Raw genomic sequence first — 25340 nt, forward strand, 5'->3', positions numbered from 1 at the left:
CGTTGAGCTGGCCTCACGGGCCCAGCCCAGTCACCATCCCCTTGGCACCTTGCCTGGGGGAGGGGATGGCAGATCCTCAGGCCAGAAGCTGCAGAAGGCGGGCCCAGCCACAGCCTCCAGCCGCTGGGCAGGGCAGCAGCAGGGCAGGCCAAGGGGGCACCGGGAGCCGAGGTCACTGGCTGCCCCTCCTGCCCCACCTCCCGGCAAAGGCCTCACCTGCTGGTGTCAAACTAATCAGAAGGGCAAGTGGCGAGAGGGTGAGACCTCCCAGCCCAAGCGTGTCCTCACACCCCCCGCCCCGCCACAGCCCTGGCCTGGCCTCACTGACCTCTGCTTCCCGTCCCCACACCAGCCCTCTCCTCCTCATACGGCCTTGGCCTCCACGGCTAAATGAGGGCCAGCTGTGCTGCCTCCACCTCCCCGCTGTGTTCACGGTCCCCCCTGTATGTGCATGTTTGGATATGATATATGTGCACGCCGGTATATGCATGAGTGTGAATACATGTTTTGGATGTGTTACAATTCAGGTGTGTGTGTCTGTGTGTGTATTTGTGAGTATCCCAGCATACAAGTGTTAGTGCACACATCCTTGTGCATAGGTGAGTATGTGTATGTGTGTGGCACATGTGGGTATATGTGCACATGACTATTCACATACATGTGAGTTTAAAGGAGCATACTGTGCGTACATGGTATGTGTTTTTATGCAAATGCACACGTGCACAATGTTTGGTCATGTAAACATATGTGGCTGTAACACATACATGTGTTTAAGTGTGCATTCAAGTGTGTTCATGTGGCTGTGTCTGTGTATGTGCCTGTGTGTTTGACATCTATAGTGTGCATATGTTATTGTGTGGACATGTATAAATATGTGTGCAGATGTGTGTGAGTGTGTAACTATATGTACATGTGTATACACATGCTCAAGTGTGTGTGCATTTGGGAGTATTTAGGGCACATGTAGATGAAGTGTGCAGGGTATAAATATGAGTGCATGTGTACTTGAGTGTCTGCATAGGAGTGCTGTGTGCTCCTGTGTGTAGCTGTGCATCTGGGCTTGTACTCATGATGTCTGTGTGTATCACTGTGTCTATGTGAGAGTGTGTGCATGGGGAGCAAGTGTGTGCGGGTGTATAACGTGCGTGCATGTATGTTTGAGAGCAGGGTGCACACATGTGCATGAGAGTGTTTCCAGAGGAACCAAGGGCGACCCCTGCCCAGCCCCTGTGCCCGGGGAACCGAGTGGGACACATGCTCTTGATAAAGAGTTTAGAGCCCTGGCCTGGGGCAGGCGTTAGTCACACCCAGAGCCCCGTGCCTGACTCCAGGGGCGCCTGCCCAACTCGGAAATAAAATTAACCCCAGAGTCAGCACGGGGGGTGGGGGGTGACAAGGGAGGGGGGATCAAAAGGGAAAGGGCCCAGGAGGCGAGAAAGGAGTGTTTGTTCCCCCTCTGCTCCTAGAAACTGGCTGGAGCAATTTCTTCCTTTCCCTCCTTCCTCCTCCTCCCTCCCCCCCCCCTTCACTCTCCCTCCTCCTCCTTCCCTCTCCCCCCTCCTCCTTCCCTCTCTTGTCCTCCCAGGCCCCTCTAGCTCCACCCCTGATCCCTGGCTCCTCCAGGGGTAGCTCGGAGCTCCTCCTGAGTCACATTCTCCAGCCCAACTCAGAGGGAATCGGAGCACAGGACCCCACCCCACAGTGGCTCCAAGTTGGGCTGGGAGGGGCCTGCAGGAAAGTCTGCCCCTCGCACCATTAGAGTGGGCAAGGCACCCTGCTTCTCTGAGCCTCAGTTTTGCCATCTGAACTGGGGGCCTGGGGATTAGACTCAGTCTTGTCAAAGTTTGTCCATGGTAGTATCTCCCTCACCTATGACATCCTGGGGACCACTGAGGGATGCACTGTGTCCTCACTGACCACCTGCCCCATGCTCATGGGCAACCAAATCCACCCATGACTGGGCTCCCACGATCCATAGGTGAAAGTCGCATGTCCCAGACCGGCCTGTCATCTGCTCACATCTGTCCCCTGCCTGAGTTTCAGCCAACCAGGCCCGGGGGGAAATGCATGGCCCTCACCCCACCCGAGGTAGATGTCATTTGTCCTCAGGTTACAGGCACAAAGCTAAGGCTCAGGGAGGCTAGGGACTTCCCCCAGGTCACACCGTAGGCGAATGGGGGACTCCGGGTCTCCTAGCTTCAAAGCCAGTTCTCTCTGGCCAAACGCAGACTTGGTCTCAGACACCTAATGATACACACCTAGACCCGCCTGTGTGTGGATTGACGTTCACAATTTCACACCCACCTGTGCACGCTCAGAGGCACGCGCACACAGATTCACTTCGGTGGGAGTTTTCACTAATAGGTGTGTGTACATACGAAAATGCGTGTGTGTGAAGGAGGGAAGGAGCAATGACCACTTACTGAGCATCTACTACGGGCCGGGCATTTCATGCTCATGGCCACCCTGTGTAGTGCGCATGCTTATTCCACGGGGCAGATGAGGCAGTGGGATCCCGAGAGGTTGTTTGCCCGAGATCACATAGCCTGTATCCGTGTGTACACAGCCCCACAATAGCCCCGCCCTGGAGAGCCTCGCCTTCAGGTGTGCATGGTGTACACACGTGGCCAAACGCTTAAACAGCAGAGTACACCTCCTCTTCCTGGGCCTGGCGCCTTCCCAGGGACATCTCCACACCTTCCTCTCCTGCCCGTGGCTGTTGTCCGTCCATCTGTCTTTCTCTCCTGTCCCTGGAGGGGGTCCGGGTAGGGGGGCAGGGGGCAGGGACAGGGCACACGGCAGATTAGTATGGCCCTGGTGTTCCCAGAGGCCAGGGCCGTCCTAATGATGGGGCTGATAGAACGCAGAAGTGTGAAGAGAATTTTAATAGATCTGACAAGTCTAATAAGAGTTTGTGTCTGGAAGGGTCCTCCTCTGGGGCCGCGGGCTGACAAGATGCTGACGGCTGAGATTTGTTTACGGGTTGGCATCACAGCCACATCTCCTGCCAACTCCCGATTAATCTAATTTGAGACGTTTAGAGCCCAAGCGTGGGTACCGGGCAGAGAAGGGGAGACACGGAGAGACAGAGGGACAGGGAGGGCCGCTGACAGAAGCCGTAATGAGAAATGCCACAGCCCTGCCCTCACCGGCCCAGGCTGGACCCCAGGGAGCGGCAGGCCATGCGGTGTTATGGGTGCCCTTGAAGTTGGCTGGGTCATCAGTAAAGTTTGGCTTCTCCATGTTTCCTCACTCACCTTGACGGGGCCTAGGGAAGCTCCTACTATGTGCTGGGCCATGGCTGGTAACTGGAAGAAGCTAAAGAGGAAGTAACAGAGACCAGAGGTGCAAACAGGACAGATTCAGGCTCTGCCACCTCATGTGCTGTGGGTGATTCTGGACCAGCAATCTTTCTGTGCCTCAGTTTCCACCTTTGTAAAATGGGGCAGCCGGACCTAAAACATGGGGCTGTCGAAAGAACTCAGTGAGATCATGTCTGCCTAGCACATAGTAAGTGCTCACCTGTGAGGGCTCTTGCTTTGTTGTTCTCATCGCTGTTGTTGAAGCCAGACCTTCCCGCCCCGTCCTCAGGAGGAACAGGGAGGCTGGCATCAGAGGTCGGCGTGATGTGGAACATGGAGGCGGAGGCAGTGCCTTTGGAGACTCGGGGAACGTCACCCGACTGGGCCTCGTGCCCTTGGAATAGACACTTACATTTCCTGGAGTGGGAAGTGGGGCCACGCAGGATCTGGGGTGTGCCTCATACACTCTAAACTGCTGTGCACGTACCGGGGCTGTTCTATAGGAGGCGCTGGGTGATGTTGGGGAAGGGGCGGGGGTGGTAGATAGCAGCTTGCAGTAGACAGCCTGGGTTTGAATCCTGCCTCTACAACTTAGGAGCTATGCGATCTTTCAGGGAAGGGCCTTAGTTCATCTGTAACATGGGGATGATAAGGCTCCATAAGCTGCTTAGAGCAGGAGCAAGCTCTGGTAAATGTTAGCTCCTCCTCCTGTTCCCATCGTGACTCTGAGTTAGACCTCCTCAGAGGTCGCACCCTGGAGCCCAGATAAGAGGGTCTCTGAGCAGCAGAGATGGTGTGGCCAGAGTTACAGGGGCCAGAGATGGGAGACTGTCCCAGGCCCACTCAGAGCAAGGGCAGACCCGGCAGGACAGGTGGCCACCGGCACCTCTGCCAACCAGCTGGGAGCATAAAAGCTGCGTGATTGTGAGCTCCTCCATGTTGGGGCAACCCAGCAGCTCAGTGCTGGCCCTGGAGCGGGGAAGCCGAGGGGCACAGGGTCCAGCGCTCAGAGGGCCCAGGGCATTAGCACATTCTTTAGCGCCCTCTCTGCCCAGCCTCTTAAAGCACCTTATCTCGTAAGATTCTCATAACAGCCCTGAGAAGGCAGAGTTGTTCTTTCCATGTTATAGACGAGGGAAGAGGCCTGCACCAGCACAGTGATCTGCCCGAAGCCACGTGAACAGGAGGCGGTTGGGCTCCAAATTGCCCACTTTCCCTGTTGCCCCATCAAAGGTCACATCTGATCACTAAATTCCAGACTGCAGGCCCATGTCCGCTGAGCTCGCTGTGTGCCAGGAACAGTGCTAACCAACCCCTTTACAGGCATGTTCCCCCTCAGTTCTCTCACCTCTTCAGCCTGGCTGTGTTAATGTCCCCATTTACAGACCAGGAAACAGGCTTGCATAGGTGAAGTGGGGCGCCCACAATGACAACCTCAAAACTGGCAGGCCCAGGATTAGGACCTAGGCCATTTGACCCCCTAGGCCATATGGCCTCCTCTAGCTCAAAGGCCCCATCACCTCCCAGCTCCGCCCACCTACCCCAGGCAGGAGCCCTCAACTTCGGGGAGGCATGTAGAGTTACAGGGTCCCTCTTCAGGCAGGTGCTGAAGCAGGTGGTGGGCAGAGCCTCGTGCTTCCTAGTGCAGCCATCTTTCCATCTTCCTCTGACCTCTGAACTTGAGAGATCCCAGGGGCTGGATGGGCCACAGCCGCGGATGCCGGCTCGGGAAGTGGCAGCTCAGGAGGCCATGCTCACATGCCAGTCAAATCATTTGGTCAGGGCTGATTTCTGCCGTAGCCTCAGGCAGGTACAGTTAATACAGTCAAGACAACATGTGTGCACGCAGGCCTACTGGTCAGACCTGTGCACACACACATACTCTGACACATGTACCTGGCCCAGGTGGAACTCACCTGTACAGTTACCTGCACATGCATAAGCATCCCCACTGTTGTTCTACTCATGCAGGTGCACACAACTCACCCACATCTGTGTGCATGTGTGTGCGCATATGCAAGTACTACTTGTGTGAGCATTCATGTTCATGCCCATTGCTACTTCTCCAAGTTTCTTATTTCCACTGTGTACACACACACACACACACACACACACACCCTCAAACTCTCCCCCCTCTCCCCTGGGTGACCAGAATTGACAAGACTAAAGGTCTCGGCTTCCTGCATGTCAGGGCCCTGCCTCCTCCCCTGCCTGGACCCCTCAGCTCACCCGCAAAAACTGCTTTGAGTTTTGAGTAAGTGGGCCTGCTTTGCCTCATCCATGAGCTGGGCTCAGGGCCAAAGGAGGCAGAAGGACCTTGCCCTCCTTACTACCTGGGCTCCGTGGGACTCACTGGGCACCCCCCCTAGAAGGGATCTGTCCAGAAAGAGGGACTGGTTCTTCACTCAACAATGTGGCTATCCTCTGGATCTCCCTACAGAACCCACGCGAGAGCTGTGTTTTTTATTTAGTGTTAATATTTGCTGAATGATTGGAGCGGAGGTGAGAGAAAGAGCTTTATGCAGAGATGGCTGGGTGGATAATGGCTGGATGGCTGGATGGACAAACTGATGAATGGGTGGATATATATGTGGGTGGATGGCTTGATGGATCGATATGGGACAGATAAAAGAATAGGGAAAAATAACTATAATTTCTAGGAGTTTCTTTTCCTTTTTTCCAGCTGCTGTTGATTACCTGGCCAAAAACGTGAGCCTCTCCACACAGCGCCGCATGAAGCTCGGGGAGCACTCCGCTGTGCTGGGACTCCTGCCCGTGGAGACCGGCCAGGCCTACTAGGGCCCCTAGGGCGACTTGCCCCAGCCCAAGGCCCAGCTTCACCCTTACTGATCCCCGAACCTCCCAGCCTCAGTCCCCTCATCGCCCTGGGGTCCCAGGAGGCCAGGAAAGGAGCCCATTCCCTTGTGATAGCCAGCCCTCTGGAGGCGTGCAGCCAGCCTCGCGTGCACCTGTGCTGGGGTCCTAGCGTGACCCCCACCTTGGCGTCTGCCCCTTTACTTTGTCCCCAGAGGGGTTCCTGGTCAGCCCACAGCCTTGTCCCAGTCAAACCCTGTCACTGTGCGGCCCCTGTGCCATCTGAGGCACAGAGATGGAGGCTCGCCCTGCATAAGGCACCATGAGCACCCAGAGGAGGGTGGGGTCTGGGATGAGGGCCTGTGGGTACCCTGGCCGGAGGTGGAGGAGCTCACAGGCCACTCTCCGCTGGAAGTGCTGGGAGCCAGTCCCTCCAGGTGTGTCTCTGGCCCAGGGTCAGAACCCCAGCCCATCCCTCCTCTGGATGATGCGACTCCGGCAGAGAGGGAACCCAGCCCTGGGTTTTCCCAGGGGAATTGCCCGGGAAGTCTGAGGACTTTGGGTCCCTCCCCGCACACCTCGCTTGGGTGTCAGGGGGAATCTAGCCCAAGCAGGGAGATTGGGAAAACCAGGAAGAGAGTTAACCAGGGGTGTGGCCATGTGGGGATGGGTCAGCAGCGAGCAGCCCAAGATACAAGGAACCAGTGAGGCAGCCAGAAGCAGCCGGCTCTTCTACTGAAGGCCAAGTTCCCACTGTGCCCACCCCACGTGGGGCCTGGGGAGCCCACATAACCTCAGTTTTCCCATTCACTGGATCCAGGGCGGAGGAGGAGGAGGGAATGAAGTCTTGAGGACCCATGAGCAGGAGGCGTAGGGCAGGCTCAGAAGGGGGTTGGTAACTGGGGTGCCTCTGCTTCTGGGCAGCAAACCTCGGCGCTATGTAGCTTTGGTTCCACACGAAGCCTCCGCAGAGACCCGAGCCCGTCCTGCGTGCTCATCTCCTAGGAGGGGCCTCCACCCCCGGCAAGTCCCTTTAGGCTTCTGGGTGCAGGGGGCTCCCCTGCAGCTCTGGAGCAGGGTCCTTGGGCCCACAGGGACTGCTTGTCCCACAGACAAGGCCACCGACTCCCCTTGGCATTTGGGGGAGCGAGCGGACATGACCCTGCCCCACCCAGAGTGGCATCTTTCCGTGTTGAGTCACTCTCGGCCAAGAGGCCTCTGTCTCCTGATCCAGCACAGCTGTGCAGGGACAGATGTGGCCAATCTTCAAACCGCCACCCCCCGGGGAGAGGGGGCCACCTTCCTCGGCCACGCCAGTGGCTCCCTCCAGCTCCTCTTTAGAGTTGATACCCTGGGGGAATGGCTTAAGCCCCAGGCTACACCTCCCTTGGAACTTTCACCACCTTCACCTATTTATCAAAATTATATTCATCTTCGCCATCAGCACCATCGTAATCTACGCTTGGATCACCTTTCTCAGGTGCTGCTGGGTAAGAGGCTCTGTGACGGAGGCACAGCACTGATTCCACAAAGACTGGACCAAATTGCTTGTCCCCCTTGGGACACACGAGGCCACCTCTTTGCTCACCCCATGTCTTGCCCTCAGCCAACAAGACATTCCAAAAGGGACGGGCTGCTGCGTTGGGAGTTGAGCTGAGTTCCTCCCTCGGGGGAGCTGGGACACTCTCCCGCATGGACGTCACCTCCGTGAAAGATGCTCACGTGTTTCTCAGCTTCAGACGCAGTCATGTGATGCCTGTCCTGGACCAGGCCAGGGGGCTCGTATCTCGGGCTTGGAGGAACTTGCTAGAAGCTGGGGACACACAGACATGTGCAGCCCATCCAGCTCAGCCCAGGTTTCAACTGGAGTGTCCGCTGTAGCAGACTTTTGGCTCATTAAGCTCTGGACGAAAGGAGGACTGTTGTACCCTTGGTGACCCAGTCCATGCGTCTGTAGCTCTCCCAGCCAGGAAGCAGCTCTTCCTTCGACCACAATCTTCACCCACATTCCTTGACTGGTCCCTCCTTCCTCCTGGAGACCTGGCTCAGGGATCACCTGAGCCTCTTTATGCCCTACGTCGCCCAAGCGCAGGCATGCCAGGCAGGTGACATTCCAATGCTGGGACCAATCCAAATCTCTGCCCCCTGTGATGAAACGGGAACAAACCAAATGATTTCTCATTACGTTCGGCTTCTCTGGAGTTCTCCCAAGCCACCATCTTGGTGTAGAAAATGGGACTTATTCCCCCAGGTGCCCACTCCCCTCAGAAAGAGGCCTTGGCCTAGACAGCTTTTCCCTAAAAGCTCACTCATGGCTTTGCTTGGCCAACTCGGTGTAGAAAATTCATTCTTGGGATTGGCAGCTCACAACCTCACCAGAGAGGTGGTGTGGGATGAGAGGGACAAGGCCTCAAACTCTCGAGGGTTGACCACAGCCTGAACCCCAGCAGCTAGGCCAGCCCAGAAGCGACCCCCATCCATCCCTCTGAATAGTCTGTAGCAAAATAAGAGATGTGTCCTCCAGCTTCTCACACGTCGCTGGTGGCCCTACCTACGGGCGGCCCCTCTCCAGAGCTCATTGTACATTAGTTGGAAACGTGGTGATGTGCTGTTCGTCTATAGGAAGTTGACTTTTCTATCTATAAATATATATCCAACAGGAAAGAAACCCCACAGTGTGTGTCGTGCTAGTACCAGGGACCATCTGTAGGGATATATCTGCATATCGTGTGTTTCAAAGTATACATTCCAGGCTCTCTTGGGTTCTTTCATTTTTATTGCTTTGTTTTTCCCGTTCGGTGTTTCTCTCTTGCTATGAAAAAAAAAAAAAGCGCCAATGTGTAAGAACCAAGCTACGCTTTTATACTCGTATATTTTACTTGATTTACCTTTGCCGTTCTTTTGCCAGAGGAACATGGAGGAGAAGGGCGGGGGGGGATGAGAGAGAAGGGAAGGATGAAGAGAGGTTGGCCAGGAAGAAAACCGAGAGCGGATGTCCGGTCTGGCGGTGGCTTGAGGACAGGAAGGTCCCAGGCTTTGGCCTCTCAAGTCCAGCGTGTCCATGGAGCCGGTGAAGCATCCTGCGCTGTGCATTGTGGAACTTGGCGAAATTCCGTGATTGCCCCAAAAGGACTTCCTCTGGGGCCCCTCTCAGATGGAGGCTCCCCCCAAGCTCCCAAATGCACTCTTCACTCTTGGACGCTTTTTGAGGTTGACGGATCTTCTCTCCTCCCGTCCTGCAGAGGCACCAAACCCAGACCAAATGGGGGGTCTCCAACCGCCATCGTGAAATGCTCAGAGACACGGCGCATCGAATGCATTCTCTGCCAACTGTACGGTGGCCGGTCCCCTGCCTGGGAACCATCTACGCGGCACTCTAGATCGTTCCTCCTTCCCAGTAACTGCAACTCGGTTGCGTCCATGTTTGACTCGCAGCCATTTTCCTCCGCGTGGAAGTGAGCGTGTGTGCGTGGGCGTGTGCGTGGGGTGTGCGTGTGGACGCGAGGGTGTGTGTTTAAATATAATCGCACCATAATTTATTCAGCTATATGGAGTAGTAGACTAGAAAGAGAACCCGGCATTCGCTTTAACTACCTGCTTGTAAGCGCTTCCTCTGTAACTCAGGCGTAACTGTTCTACATTAAAAGAAATTAAAAGCATTTGCAAGGTTCCTTGTGCTCACTTGGTCGCCATTATGCGACTGCCCTAACAGAGACCCCAGTGCTTTGACGCGATTTAGAGGGTCAGGCTAGGAGCTACGTTCCTTTCACACCCCACCGGGCCCCCCAATGGCAAGCAGCCGCTGGATACACAGTGGATACCTCGTCAATATTTGATCGACGGATCCTGTTGCTGAGCACCTCTCTGGGAAAGCCTCAGTTCTCTTCACCACGACCAACTTCTGCTGCTGCTCAGCTTAGAACCCTCTTGGCCGTCTCCTAGGACACAATGTGGGGGTGAGAGCTCAGAAGCGTCCATCTTGCAGTAGAAACAGAGGCTGATGGGAGGGCTCCTGGGCAGGTGACTTACTGAAGGAGAGCCCTCAAGAGAGACCCATAAGGGAGTGAAGAAAGCAAGAGAGGGCGGGGGGGGGGGGGGGGGAATGAGCAAAGAGGGAGGTTTAACTGGAGTCTTGCTTCATCCTAATACTGCAGGGAGCTCTGGGTGTGAAGCGTAGCACAGAGTTAGACTGACCATGAGACCAGGGACTGGCCTTTTGTTCCCCAGTATCTGTCATTCATTGGCTGTTGGCTGTCCCTGGGGATGGGGGTGGGTGGGTCAAGGACTTACTAGGCACCTCAGCATCTCTGGTTATAGTGGCTCCTAGGGGCTGAGGCCAGTTCTCCAGAGAAAGGTGTGGCAATGAGCCCTTAGCAACAACATTCATACCAGTTAGAGGACCGGTGTGCTGGCCCAGCAAAGAACATCTGGCCCAGGAGCAGCAGCGTCTACTCACGTATGCTCCCCTGGCTCTAAACCAGGGTCCCCAGGTCCTTCCATGGTCCCCATGTCATTCTAGGATACTGGTTTACCTGGATGCCCTGAACAGGAAGGGGCGTGGTGGGGCAGTAGTTGGGAAAAATTGTACAAGAAGGGTTCGTAAGGTGTTCCTGTGGACCTGGTCCGTTCAACCCAGCCCAGTTCTCCAGGGCAGCACCCAGGGTCTGAGACCAAGGGGAGGACTGCCCCAGCACCCGCCTCCAGATAGAGTCCCTGCAGTGTGATGAGCTCTGTTCCAGCCCCTATGAGTTCCAGGCAGCTGCTGTCAGAACCAGGGCTCCCAGCCACATTCCACCCCAAGTCTGTTACCCCTCCCCCCACCCCAACCAGGCGGCCATCACTCAATCAGGAAGGAAGGTATGAAGGAGAGTGAAGAACTAATCAAGTTCTACTCTTAGCTCTGCATATGACTTGCTATGGATCCCGAGACAATCTTCTCCCCGTCTCAGACCCTAATTCTGTGTATTTTTTTTTAAAAGCAGGCTAGATGATCTCTAAGCATCTTCTAGGTTACCATGACAATAAACTGAGCCAAAGGCTGGTCTTGAAGCAGTGCAGAGAGTGCCTGGATGATGCAGAGGGGTCCAACACCACTGCTGGAAGGCAACTCAACATATTGGGTGCTGAGTGTATGATACCAAGGAGCTCCCTGACCTTTGGCGGCCCCCAGCGAGCTCTCTGACCCCCTCTTAGGGAGCTTTCCTAGCAGTCCCACTCAAAAACCTTTGCTTACACCCCATGAAAAGCTGAGAAATATAGTCTTCTGCCCAGGCACACTACTGCCCAGAATAAAATCAGTTTACATTTACCTCTAAAGGAATAGAAAAGAACAGATATTGGATAGACAAGTGTATCGGTCAGCTATTGTCATAACAATGCTGCGTAACATAGCAGTCTGTTCCTGGTCTCATTTTCTGGGCACACCTCATGGTGGATGAGTTTCACAGCCTTTCCCTGAACAAGATTTACTAGTGGAGGGTAGAGGCTCCTGAAGGAGGAGGTAAGTGGAGCCACGAAGGTGAGGAGGGACACACAGACAGAGAGACGGAGGCTTCTGTTGCCGAGTTGAGTCTAGAATATCTGGTCCTTTTGAGAGTACAGCTTCCAGAATCATGCCCTCCACTCCCTAAGCTTCCATTCACTTATTCTGAACAGACAATCGTTTTCCTGCTCCTGGTGATGTAAACAGCTGTTGCAGGGACTCATTTCCCCGAGGCACCAGGGAGAGGATGTTCAGGGCTCTCATCACCTCTGCTCTCTCCCTGGACAGAATCAAACATGCCCCCTCAGGCAAAGCCCCACCCATGATCCCAGGTACCCTCTGTGTGAGGTTAGGCAAGCCACTCCCCTCTTCCTTCAAATGGAAATAAAGTCTGTCCACTATATCAGGCTAGAGTGCAATGAGCAACTCCCCCAAAACTCCGGGGCTTAAAGCACCAAAGGCTGATCTTTCCTTGTTCACGTTCATGTCCTCCACTCATTATTGTCAGTCGACAGAGCACAGGCATCATCTCAAGCATTGCCGGTCGCTGGTATCAGAAGGAAAGAGAGGGGTGGTGAATGGGCACTGACCCCTGAAGCTTCTTTCCCAAGTGACCTGGGACACCTCTGCTCACCCTTCCTTGGCCAAAGCAAGTCAGGTGGTCACAGTGAACTTGAAAAGAGAAGGGAAGTGTCATCCATCCCGTGCCTGGGGGGCGGGAGGTGGGAATGGGGGGACAACCTTTAGGGCCTCCACGCCCACCTACACAGACGTTCTCATGAGAATCAAATTCGACTAAAGGCGTGAACTCAGCACCAAAAATACCCTTAGCACCTGCCCTGCGCTCCTCTCTGTGAAGGGCCTGGGAGGCAGGCGGGGCAGGGAGTAGCACCAAAAGAACAGGTGTAGACAGTCTCTGCTCTGAGGAAGGAGAACACCACCTTGGGACGCCAGTAATGGGCCCAGGGATATGCCGTTTGTCAGATCATCAGCATAATGACCCTGTGGGGTGGGCATCTTACCTGTAACGCACGGGGAAGGAAGCAAGGGTCAGAAGGTTGAAGTTACCTCCCCTAGCTCACACAGCTGGTTAGTGGGAGAGACTGCGCTCTCCAAAACAGGGCCACCATTGTCACATTTTAAAATTAAAGTTCTGGAGAGTGGGAGCAGGGGTCTTGTCTGCGAATGGATGCCCACGGCCTCTACCCCATAGAAACCAGGCAGGGCTGCCTTCCACAGTGTGGCTCAAGCCGAGAGCCCACCCAGGGTCAGAAAATCCTGCAGGCTACCCTCTCATCTGGTAATGAGTAACCAGCCAGGCAACCCACGGGAATCAGCAGTGGCCACACCCAGAATTCATACCACATTCATTCTCTGAAGACATGGGCATGTTGACTAGAAATATGAACTTCATAGAGAAAAGACACTAACATTTATGGTGCCTACTGTATTCCACGTGGTCCTCATCCATTATTTTAGTTATTACTTCCAACAGCCAGGTGAGATAGGCATTGTGGTTCCCACTACACAGAGGAGGACATGGACCCAGAGAAGTGAAGTAACTGGCTCAAGGGCCCCCCACTAGGAGGAGTAGAGTCAAACCCAGACCTGACTGGTCCCAGTGCCCTGTCCTTCATAGCAAACTTCCTCCCCGCCAGGGAGCTAGGACACTATGTGAATGAGGAAGACTGCTTCTTAAAGTGTATCAGACAGCCAATACCAGAGCAACGCTGCGTAAGAATAATAACCTCGAACCTCAGTGGCCTATAATAAGCATTCATTCTCACCTTCCCAAGTTTGTAGGTTGACCATGGTTTAGGCTAATCTACTTTTGGGTGGTGTAGTAGGCAGAACTCTATGATGTCCACCAAGATTTCCATCCCCTGCTGCATACTCCTGATCTAGTCCACTGCCCTTGAGTGGGGGCAGGATCTGTGAATATGGTGGGATGGTCACTACCTGGACATGGTTACACTATTTAGCAAAGGTGATGGGATAGTCCTGGTTGTGATTGCTTCACGTTCCATGAGACACCATCACAGCAGCCTGGAGTGAGAGTCCACTGTTCTTGACCTTTTTATTTCTATTTTTTTAAAGCTTCCCTAGTTCAAATCTGAACCACCAACTCCACGTGTTTTAGCAAAAACACAAAAGGATCCTCTCCTGGTTCTACCTCTCTCACTTCCAGGGGTACACTGTTGACCGATAAGCAATTACCTCCCTGGTGTGTGTGAAGCCATGCAGCTCCCTCCCCCAGGCCTGTCAGTTGTGTCTATGGAGAGCAGGCCTCCAAGAGCGGAAAGCCAGGGTGGGGATCAGTATGAGGTTTGTGGGTTATCAGGAGCAACTTTGGATAAATTGGCATGAGTAGGAGCATTCTCGGGCAGAAGGCTTAGGCGAGAGTTGGGGTTGCTGGATTCCCTGAGACCATGGACAGGGCCACACCCTCCGGAGCCTACAGAACCCTTCTTTGTGAAACCAGGCTTGAGGTCAGCCTGTAGCCAGGTTTTTTAGATACATGATTTGTATATGTTTTAAGAGAATAGATGCCTATGCTCCAATACCAGTGCCACCCCTGGCTAACTGTGGGCAGGTGGGCTACACTTGTCTGAGGACTCGGTTTTCTCTGCACCTGTAAAGCTGGGATAATGATGCTACCAACCTCCAAGAGAGTTGGGAAGACTAAAAGAGATCACAGAATAAAGAAATCAATTTAACTTTCTTTAGCTCTGTGTTTCACAATCTTATGTGACCATAGGCCCTTTTATTGTAGGAATGCTTGTTAGCATTATACACTGAGTCTGGACTCACTAAATGAGTGGAATTTTCCTCTCTTTACCCGCATGAGAGTAGATCTGGTTCTTTGCAGAAGGCAGTGGATGTGACCCATTTCAATCAGGTGCACTGTGAGTAGGAGGGCCAGGTCCTGGGGCATGGAGGGTTCTGCAGAATGATTGGCCCCAGGCGGGGATTCTGACAGCAGCTGGATGTGCCACTGGCCCAACCTGGAGATAGGTCAGGGGTCTGGGCTAGGAAGCACATTCAGGGTGGAAGTGTAGGGAAGTATGTGGGCTTTGGAACAGATGGGCCAGTGCTCAAATCCTAGCCCTCGCCCTTACCAGTGGGTGGCCTGGGCATGGGACTTAGCCCCTCCAAGACTCTCTTTCTTCATCTATAAAATGGGTGTGACCATGCCTACTTTATGGGAGAATTTATCCCAACAAACATTGAGAACAAAGGCCCAGAGAGGACAAGGGGTATTGTCCAAAGTTCTAGATAACCATCACTAGAGGCCAGCTCTCTGCATTCCCAGCCCAGGCCCTTCCTGTACGTCCATCCATTCATTCGTTTGTTTGGCCATGGACTTACCTGCCTGCAACGACCTGCCAAAGCCCCCCCACCCCCACCCAAATACCATTGCATTAGGGGGTTAGGGCCTCAACACAGGGATTTGGGGAAGTTGGGCACAAACACCAAGCATTGGTGTTACACTCAACTGGGTCACTTTTAGCCACGTGGCCTCCGGCATGTCCCCCCTCACCTAACTCCTGGGAAAGGTAGATCCGTAGACAACAATCGCTCACCTCTCTGCAGGTGATGGGGCATTTGCCACACCCCGTCTCCGAGTCCTGCATGATCCTGAGAGGGAGCGGGGAACTATGAGCTCCATCTTCCGGTCGGGGAAGAGAGGCCCCGAGAAGTCGCTCACCAGAGGACACTCAGCCTGGGTTCCAGCGCAGGCTCTCCTTCTCCTTCACCGGAGGAAGGCTGGAATGAAGAGAGAGCCCAGGGGACACTCACCTGGCAGGGGAGAGGCCATGATCACCAAGGTGGTTTTCCCAGGACGAGGCTCATTCATGGCACTCCGGATGTGCTGGCCCCTGCGATTTCCCCACATGGGGGAAACTCCACTGTGTGCTGTGGCAGTGGGGGACTGCGTTAGCACCCCTAAAAAAAGAGAGAGAGAACCCAGGTTGCTTGGAAATTGTGGGAGGGATGAATGAATGAATGATGAGTGAATGAATGCATGGGCTGGGCTAAAAGATGGGCAGTAGGTGCTTCTAAACAGGGTCCAGCAATGACCATGGAATCTACCCCAGTGAAAGGAGAAGAAGTTGAGCATTTGGGCTATATGCCAAATGCGTGCGAACCCTGTCCATGGGGTATGGGGCACGCACAGTTGCGCTTTTTGCTGGAAAAGACCCATTTTACAGAGCAGGTGGGTGAACAAGAGCATCGAACTTCTGGTCCAGGGCCCTTTCTGACATCCCTGGGTTAAAACAAATTTATAGAATTTTCAAGAAAACTCTGGGTGAAAGTTCCTCTGGGAAAACAAGGTCCCTGATTCTGCTTTTTGCCCCAAAGAGAAATTCTGTATCTTTGTATCAGTTATAAGCCGGGCAAAAGATAACTTAAATAAATATTGGTTGGTTTTTTTCCTGACACCAAAACTTCCTTAAATCGCCCACCCAGCTAACAAGAACTGATGCTTATGACATGCCGGACACCGGGCTAAGCACTCGACTTATGCTATTTGAGGGGTTGGCAAGCTTTTTCCATAAAAGGCCAGATAATGAATACCTTCGGCCTGTGGGCCGGGCGGTCTCCGTCCGAGCCACTCACCTGTGGTATAGAATCCAGCGGCTACATGTGCTCACGTGCGCGTGTCTGTGTTCCAGTACAACTTACTTATGACACTTATATTTGAATTTCATGTCACAATACATTGTTCTTCTTTTGATGTATTCTTCAACCAGAAAAATAAATTTTAAAAAATGTAAAAAAATAGACTTAGAAAATGTCAAAACCACGCTTAGCTGGCAAGCTGTATGGACAGGGGGCGGGTGGAGTTGGCTCGCCGGCCAGAGTTTGCTGACAACAACTAGGTGCGGTAGATTTTGGTGTTACCTCACTCTAAAGAGGAGGCCACCGCATCCCAGAGAGGTTAAGGAATCTGTGTAAGATCACACAGCTCGCTGGTGGCAAAACCAGGATTCGGTGTCAGGCAGTCGGGCCCTGGGGCCAAGCTCTTCGCCAAGCTGCCACGTGACCACCGAACCTTCACTGGGAAGATGCCTTTACAGATGGGGGAAACTGAGGCCCAGAGTGGGGATCAGGACTGCAACCTGCCCAGGAGCCCGCAGCAAGGCCAAGACTCAGTCCAGGGCTTGTGCGTCCACGTTGCGCAGCCTCCTCATTTGTTCCAACTAATTATCATTTGTCAGGCAGATCTGGACGTGCGGACATGAGAATCAGAGGTGGGAGGGGTCGATGGGGGGACGAGGAGGCAGGAGTGGGCGATGGGCAGGGGAGCCACCGCCCCCACACGCATCCACACGCGTCCGCACGGGCACACACACACACACACAACGGCTTCCATTTCCTGAGATGTCCACCTGCTTTTATGAATATAAGTGGATTTGTAACAAGCATTGCAGCTGCATATAAGGCATTCAGACATGGAGACAATTTTACTAGATAATAGACTATCATGCAGGATACAATTTAAATTAAAAAATGCAATTTTCACCTTGAAATGAACAAATGATTACAATTTCTATACAAATTAAGGCATTCAGCCTCTCTTTCAGTAGTGGCACCAGCCCATGAAATATGACATAATTACCATGAAATACATTTTCAAATATTTTGATTTTTGTCTGCCGCTTTTTAAAAAACATAGGCCGCCTTCTAGGTCTCCGGGTGTGTGTTGGCATTTCCCACCTTCTGGGAAAAACACATTAAAAAGAAAAACCAAAGTCCCCGAAGATGAAGTTGGCCCCCCTCGCTGCCCTCCCCGCCTCCCATCTCCTCACCCCTCAGAGTTCCCTGCCCTCCCCCGCCCCCTCCCTTGGCTCAGAGATAAAATTGAAAAAAGGCAGACGGAGGAGCAGGGACGCAGGCGACCAGCTCCAAAGCCTGAGATTTATCTAAATTGCTACGCTTATCTGAAGAATCGCATCTGTTGGTTATCTCAACGCCAGCCTCTCCAACCCTCCATCCCGCTCTTCCCTGGAAATCGAGTCCTCCGCCCCCAGCTCTCCCCCCCCGCCACCTCCTCTCTTATTTTTTAATTATTTTTCCATTCTGTTGTCTCTTGATGGCTGGAGACCAAAGGATGAGCAGCCGCCGCCTGTGGCTCGCTCCAGCCCCGGGGGCGGGATAAAAACTTCGGGGTTGGAAGGGAGTGGACAAGGTCTTAGTTCCCTGGACTTGTTCTCTGTCCACTGGCCAAGCTGGGTGACTCTGATGAAGGTCATTCCTACTCCAATCCGCCTTTTCCCTGGGTCTCCCAGCCTCGAACCATCATCGCTTTGGTCTGTGCTTTGGGTAGACCTTGTGGGCCATCCAAGTGACCTAAAAGCAGACTTTTGACCTCTCAGCTGGTTCGTGGTCTTGGTTCTGAGCCTCCTGCCCTGACCCATCATCTGCTGGACGGGCTTCACCGCTCCCAACCCCCCGGACTGGGTTCCTGTCTGTTGAGTGGCTGCCTTTCCCTCCTGGAGGGTCACCTGCTCTTCCTCAGTGCATCCCGGGCTCCCGAGCCTGGCCCATTTCAGGGTGGCTGCCCGCGACCTCTTTGAGATGTAAAAGGAAATCACATAATGTTATTCACCATCGTCACCCCAATGCATTTAAGGAACACTCACGCACAAGAAGTCTGGGGAGAAACTTAATGATAAGACGCACTGGTTAGAGCACCTCGCTTTTGTTCAGCATGTTCACTTTTGTTTTCCAAGCACTTGCACCGGCTTCAACTCGGTCCCGTCTCTCCATTGCCCCGGGAGGAGGACCTCACTCCCTCAGGGACCCACTCAGCATTTCACAGAGGAAGTAACCAAGAATATTGGACCAAAGCGGGAAATCATCAAAACGATTCAAGACCCATCATTCAAAGACCCATCGCCATGGCTTCCAGCTGTCGGTTTGGAAAGTACTTCATGGGACTTTGGGAACGTGGACCACACCTTCACCTCTGACCCCATCCTACCCTACACCTCACCCTCCTACCCGCCTCTGGACCCCAGGGCCAAGCGAAGACTGGGCCATACTCCAGCTCAGAAAGCAAGACGGGGGGATGTCCTAGTGGAAAGAGAATGGCTTTAGGATTAAGCATCTGGAGTTTCAGAATCTCAGTGCCTTCTCTTCCTTGCTGTCTGATGTCGGCCACATTCATTGGTTTCTGGACCTCAGTTTTCTCATCTGCAAAATGGAGGCGATGATACTTCTGAATGAAGGCTGTGAGAATTAACTTTCAGAGCATGCGGCGAGCCTTCGGCAGGTGTGAACTCTCCCCTCTCATGCTGTGGCTCCCGGGTTGATAAGGGTTTTTAAAATATATTTTTAAAAATCCTTTTAGTTCATCAAGAAAAGCCCGACCTCCAAAATGTCTATCACTTCCAGGGGTTCTCAGCCTTCCGGCCCTTTAAATACAGTTCCTCATGTTGTGACCCAACCATAAAATTATTTTCGTTGCTACTTCATAACTGTAATGTTGCTACTCTTATGAATCATCATGTAAATATCTGATATGCAGGATGGTCTTAGGTGACCCCTGTGAAAGGGTCGTTCCACCGCCAAAGGGGCCGCGACCCACAGGTTGAGAACCGCTGACTTAGACACTTGTTGTGGGGGTGAGTCAGGTTTCTATGCCTGAAGGGTAATGAAAGATGAGTGAGTGAGCATCCAGAGAGGGGGAGGTATGACTTGAGGGGAAGCAGGAAGGAGAGATTATTATTATAAATTATTACAAATGGAATATTTATTAAGCACTTGTTCTCTGTTACAGGCTCTGTGTAAAGTCCTTTATCTAATTGAATTCTCACAACAATATTAGGAAGTTACCATTAATTCCATTTACCAAAGAAAGAAGACTGAGTCACAGAGAGGCTATGCTCTTGGCCCAAGGTCACACAGCTGGGAAGTGGCAGGGCTGGGAGCTGAAAACTTGCTCTACTCAATTGTTCTAGGTAGACCAGATGATCGTCTTTTTCCAACTATTTATTTTCTCAGTAGAAAGATATAACCATATAAAATATGGCCTAGGCACCATGTGAACAGCCAGTAGGCTGAGTATAGCATGTGCACAATTAGCTTTATTCCAAGTCAGAATTCACTGGTGCTGTGTACAGGAAGCAGGATAACCAAGCACCCCTCTGGTCCTCTGCTCAGAACACAATCCAGAGAGCAGCAAACAGCCCCAAACAGCCTACGCCACCCCAAACACTTATTTATTTTTTAGAAATGAACCCTTTCATCTCTCTTTTTTAAAAATATATTTTATTAATTTTTTACAGAGAGGAAGGGAGAGAGATAGAGAGTTAGAAACACCAATGAGAGAGAAACATTGATCAGCTGCCTCCTGCACACTCCCTACTGGAGATGTTCCCGCAACCAAGGTACATGCCCTTGACCAGAATCGAACCTGGGACCTTTCAGTCCGCAGGCCGATGCTCTATCCACAGAGCCAAACCGGTTATGGCAGCCAAACACTTATTTAAAAGGTCAAACTTTTTTTTAACTTAAAAATGTATTCAAAATTTGTATTCTGTTCCCAAATGCATGTTATAATATAAAAACGGTGCCAGGTCAGCTAGCAAATTCTGTCTAAAACCACTATCACTAACCCCCAGAAAAGTTATATTACATTTTTTTTCTTGGCTGTGCATGTCTAGCAATTCAGCAAAAGATCAGATCTTCTTAAACAGCCTTTTCAAAGCTGAAGTTCTTAGAATAAAGCTCCATTCATTATTGTAACATCCGCACATTCTAACATTGAGTCGCTTTAACATCCTAACATTATAACATTGTCACCCTTGATTATGACATTATTCTAACGCTCAGCACTGCCTCGTTCCAACATTCAATCTGTCCGGTCCCCACTGAAGCCCTCGAATCTTCCATGGACCTATTCCCAGGGCCTGATTCTAAGTCACGGACAGGAAGGTGCTCAGACCTGGTGGCCTCCTTGCTCCTGGGGTGGCCAGGAAAGCCCCTGTAGCCCTGGACACCTTCCTGCAGGCACCCAGCCAAAGTCAGACTCTCCCCTGTCCCCACAGAGACTCAACTAGAACCTAATTCAGGCGTTTGGTTATCTTGAAAAGGGGGCAAAATGACCATCTAGAAGTTGTTTGAGACCCTCTTGTGCAATATAGTAATTATTATTACAGCTAACATTTGCTAGGTTCTTACTAAGTTCACTCATTATGTCATTTAATCCTCAAAATCACCTTCCAGGCTACTATTATTATTCCCAACTTACAGATGAGAAAACAGACTCATAGGGATTCATGGGCCTGTCCAAGTCCCACAGCGAATTAGGGAGAGAGGCGGGACTTGAATCCCAGCTCACGCCTCTGTTGAACCAGTGAGTATAGATGGAATGTGGGCAATGGCGAATCGAATCCACAGCCTGACAGAGCTTAATTAAATTTTATCGAGTGAATGAACAGTCCTCTTAGGAATTCACCAGCCAACATTCAGATGGGTGGAAGGGTTACCCTGTTTTAAGCATAACTGACACCCAGAGTGGCTGAGATATTTCAAAGGATCACACAGCTCCAAACTGACAGGGAGGAGAGGGTGGGAATGGCTGGCACACAGGGCCGCTGCTGTGCAGAGCTCCCTGCCCTCCGTGCTGCTTCAGCAGTGAGGCGGTGCCCAGGCTCCGCAGGGCCATGCTGGGTGCCCTGGGAAGTCGTTTTTACCATGTTATTATGGCCTTGGGGGTTTGGGGACCTTGAAGATGCTTTAGGGAAAACAAATTGTGAAATCTCTGTCACTCAGGTCAGAACCCTGTCTGTTATAAAGGCAGGATTTGCTAAGCCATGTATTAAAGCTGATTGGGGGTGATGGAGGAGGGGAAGTAAACATCCTTAAGCATCATTATGGTCATGGACCAAGGAATTCCACCCCTGGAATCCGAGTCTCAGGGGAAAACCTGGGATGGGGCAAAGCCCTCTCCAGCGGGGTGCCCAGGACAGTGGAATACATGAGGGCACCCCAAGGTCCAACAGGGGCCTGCTAAGGAATGTGGTTTCTCCACTCAGTGGCTACTTGGCGGCCAGTCTTAGCCACACAGGGAAAGGCTGCTAATCCAATGATAAGCCAAGCGATTTAGGACAGAAAACGGACTTTATGATACGTAGACCAGAAGGGATGGAAACGGCCATTGAGAATGGAATTATGACTCTCTTTTCACTCTCTAAATGGACGTTCTATTGCCTTGAAAACTAGAAATTCATAAAACAAAACAAAACAGAGGCAAACAAAGAATGCGTGTGCAAAGGGAGACTAGAAGAAAAAGGCACTGTTCTTGTTTTCACCTCTTGTTAATGACAACTTTCCCCTGCTGGAGAAAGGAAAAGGAGGGAAAGAAATTTCACAAAACGCAGAGCGGTTTAAGCCTAAATGTGTCCAGTGACTAAGGACTAACAAAGGCTGCAAAGGAAAGCGTGCGCACCACCCCGTCACCACCACCCCTCTGTCTGCACGATGCACACAGAGGACTCCCCGGCTCACCTGGGGACCCTGACCTCTCCCCGTTCTCGCGAGATGTGGTGGGTGGATGTCCTCCCAGGGCCCTTCCTGCCAAAGGTGCTGAGGCCCACCGTTCAGGAACCACCAGCCTGGCTTCCTCTAAACAGAAGATTCCAGGGTCAGTAGGAAGCCTCCAGTAATCCCCACCCCTGCTGAGCAAGAGAGACAAGGCAGTACTGCTTATTTTATTCTCTTAAAATATATTTTTAGTGATTCCAGAGAGGAATGGGGGGAGAGATAGAAGCATCAGTGATGAAAGAGAATCACTGATCAGCTGCCTCTTGCACACCCTACACTGGGGATAGAGCCCACACCCAGGCATGTGCCCCAACTGGGAATCGAACCGTGACTCCTGGTTCATAGGTTGATGCTCAACCACTGAGCCACGCGGGCCAGGCAGTACTGCTTATGTTATCATTAAGAATATTTTCATAGCAGCCACCACTTCTTGAGCACCTCACGTATAAGAGCTAAGACCCCAACACGCATTCCCTTATTTAATCCTGGTAAGATCTCACGAGGGAGGTGCTGGGATTGTCCCCCTTTGGGTGCACAGAGAGGTTCTGGTTAAGTGGCTTAAGGGCCAGTGGCTGAGCTGGGACTCCAGGCCTGGTCTCTTTGACCCTCCCCAGCACCAGGCTGGGCTTGCTGGAGGACGCTGGTCAATATCACTGCACGTAGGAAAGCTCTGCTCGTTTTTCTGCTGCTGTTAAGAAAATATATAGATGCTCTTTACTTGTTAAGTATTGAAAGATCTGCAAGATAGACAGTTAGGTAAAACAAAAATGGCTCCGTGGTTGTGCTGACCTATGAACCCGGAGGTCACAGTTCAATTCCCGGTCAGGGCATGTGCCCAGGTTGCAGGCTCATTCCCTAGTGGGGGGGTGCGGGGGGGGCGGGGTGCAGGAGGCAGCCGATCAATGATTCTCTCTCGTCATTGATGTTTCTGTGTCTCTCTCCTCTCCCTTCCTCTCTGAAATCAATAAAAATATATTTAATAAATAAATAATCAATCCCAGAAGCTACATGAGGAGCTGTTGACATTGGTCCCCTTTAGGGAGGGGGGCAGGGAAAGATGCCTTTGTCCTTTGGAATTTTGAATCATGTGACTGTCTGATATTCAATACGTAAAATTAAAAAGGTTGTGAAACATGAGGAAATGGAACACATCGGTCCCGAAAGCACAAGCGAACGGGCAGTGGCCACCAGCCACACGCTCACTGGACCGGGCTGGGCGCCGTCCCTCCTGAGCAGCCTGTGGGCCTCACAGGATTGGACCCGTGTTTCTTGTCTGTCGGCGCCTGCAGAGCTCACTTGCACCATCAGACGATTCTCATGAGGGAGCCTGAGTCCATGAGAGCCTCCGGGCTCCCAGGGCAGGCGTGGAGTTGGTGGTTCAGATTTGAACTAGGGAAGCTTTAAAAAAAATAGAAACAAAAAGGTCAGGAACACTAGGCACACACAAACATTTTTTTAAAGATTGTTAAAAAGAATTTTACTCATTCAACAAATATTAAATGAGCACTTACTATATCCAGGAGCCGTGTTAGGCCCTGGGTGCAACAGGGAAAAGACGGTCACAGCTTCTGCCCTCAGAGAGTTCGCATTGTAGCCGGAGGAGACAGGAAGCAACTGGACAGACAAAGCTGGAAATAATCATTGCAGCTGTGCTACGCGTGGGAAGGAGAAGAGGGCTCTGAGAGGGGTTGACGGGCTGAATTAGATGCCTCCAATTCATTTACATGGGACCCTGAGTGATGCCCAGGAGGCAGCCACCTAGAAGCTGGGGAGAAGGAACGGTAAGTGCAAAGGCCCTGTGGCAGAGAGAGGCTTGGCTGTTCATTCTCTCTGTAACAATTCAGACAAGACAAGGTGACAGAGACCCCTTCACCACCCCTGCAAGGAGTCTCCTGTCCGAGCCCATGTCTGTTATCACTGCTGTTCCCTCTTCCAGAGCCTGCCTATGCGTTCCGCACGTGCACAGCAATACAGCTTGGGGAGGGTGAACGCGTGGGCTCATATCGCGCATACTTTTCTCCTGTTTTGAAGTTCCACTCACTCTATCGTGACGATCTGTCACTGTCAGTCCCTGTAACTCTAATTCATTTTTTAAAATTCACTCTTACTTTTCACTCCACGAACATCTATAAACCACCCACTAGAAGCCAGACCCAGGATACGGAGATAAATAAGATGCAGGCTCTGCTTGCAAAGAGCTTACATCCTAGGGGAGAAGCCGGACATCAAACCAGGCATTTAAGCACCCGGGGACTGCGGACCTGCAGGGAGGGATCAGAGTATGTGTGTCCTGTCGGAGGTGGGGGTGGGGGGCGGTTTGGGGGGCTGAGCCAATCAGGCTGTGAGACGGGAGCAAGATGGGGGGAGGGGGAAAGCATGGCAGGTGGAGGTCACAGCATGTGCAAAGGGATGGAGGCAGGACAAGGAACGGCAGGTTCCGGGAGTCACAGTAGCCCAGTCCGGGGCTCAGGGTGCGTGAAGGAGAGGAGGGGCAGGAAGGCTCGGCGTGGGTGGACAGGGCCCCGGGAACCATGTTTCTAAAGCGTGACAGGCACCTGCTACGTGACAGGTGTCGTTCTAAGCTTTACCTGTATCACCTCTCAGTTTTGCAACCATCCTAGAAAAGGAGACTATGATCTCTGTCGTAAAGGTGAGCAGCTGAGACGCAGAGAGGTTCAGAAACATGGACGCTGCCCATTCCAGACCAGGGGAGGGCACAGCCCTTAACGCTGCGGACACTGGGAAGTGTGGAGGGACAGCTTCCTGTGGCCTGTGGGGGAGGGGGGACTTGCTAAGGGACAGTCTCAGAGGGACAGACAAGAGGGGCCTGGGATCAGTTGTTGAGGATAAAGAAGATGATGATGATATAGATGTGTGGCTCTCACGCTTGAGTCCTCAGCAGACATCACTGCAAGGCTTGCTAACACACACACACACACACACACACACACACACACACACACGACTGGGCTCCACCCAAGAGCTGCAGATGCAGGCGTCTAGGCCAGAGCTACATTTCTAACAAGTTCCCAGCTACTGCTGGTGGGAACCACGCTGAGAGTCTCTGAAACAGGTAAGGGTGGGGCAGGGAGAGGGGGAGGGGGGAGGGGGAGAGCAGGGCTGCAGAGGCCCCTGTGAAGTCTCGGGACTCTGTAGCTATTATTATTCTATTTCCAGGGAGGAGC

At 52.3% G+C, this 25340-nt stretch overlaps 1 protein-coding gene and 1 non-coding gene across 3 annotated transcripts in view; both read left to right on the plus strand.

Moving 5' to 3' along the window:
• Positions 1-6300, plus strand: part of PAX7 (paired box 7) — a 94530-nt gene extending 88230 nt beyond the window's left edge. For both annotated transcript variants that reach the window (XM_070403147.1, XM_070403148.1), the window contains exon 9: positions 5986-6300. In XM_070403147.1, the coding sequence (XP_070259248.1) occupies positions 5986-6101 (116 nt within the window). In that variant the 3' untranslated portion in view covers positions 6102-6300. The remainder of the gene's footprint in view (positions 1-5985) is intronic.
• A 9091-nt stretch (positions 6301-15391) lies between these two features.
• On the plus strand, positions 15392-15549 carry LOC139004619 (U1 spliceosomal RNA). The gene has a single exon (XR_011470477.1). It is a non-coding gene; the product is annotated as a U1 spliceosomal RNA (small nuclear RNA).
• The last annotated feature ends 9791 nt before the right edge of the window (positions 15550-25340 follow it).

The sequence above is a fragment of the Myotis yumanensis genome, unplaced genomic scaffold (assembly GCF_028538775.1).
Source record: "Myotis yumanensis isolate MYYU_CA2020_CCGP unplaced genomic scaffold, mMyoYum1.0.hap1 SCAF_2, whole genome shotgun sequence".
In the NCBI taxonomy this organism is placed as follows: Eukaryota; Metazoa; Chordata; class Mammalia; order Chiroptera; family Vespertilionidae; genus Myotis; species Myotis yumanensis.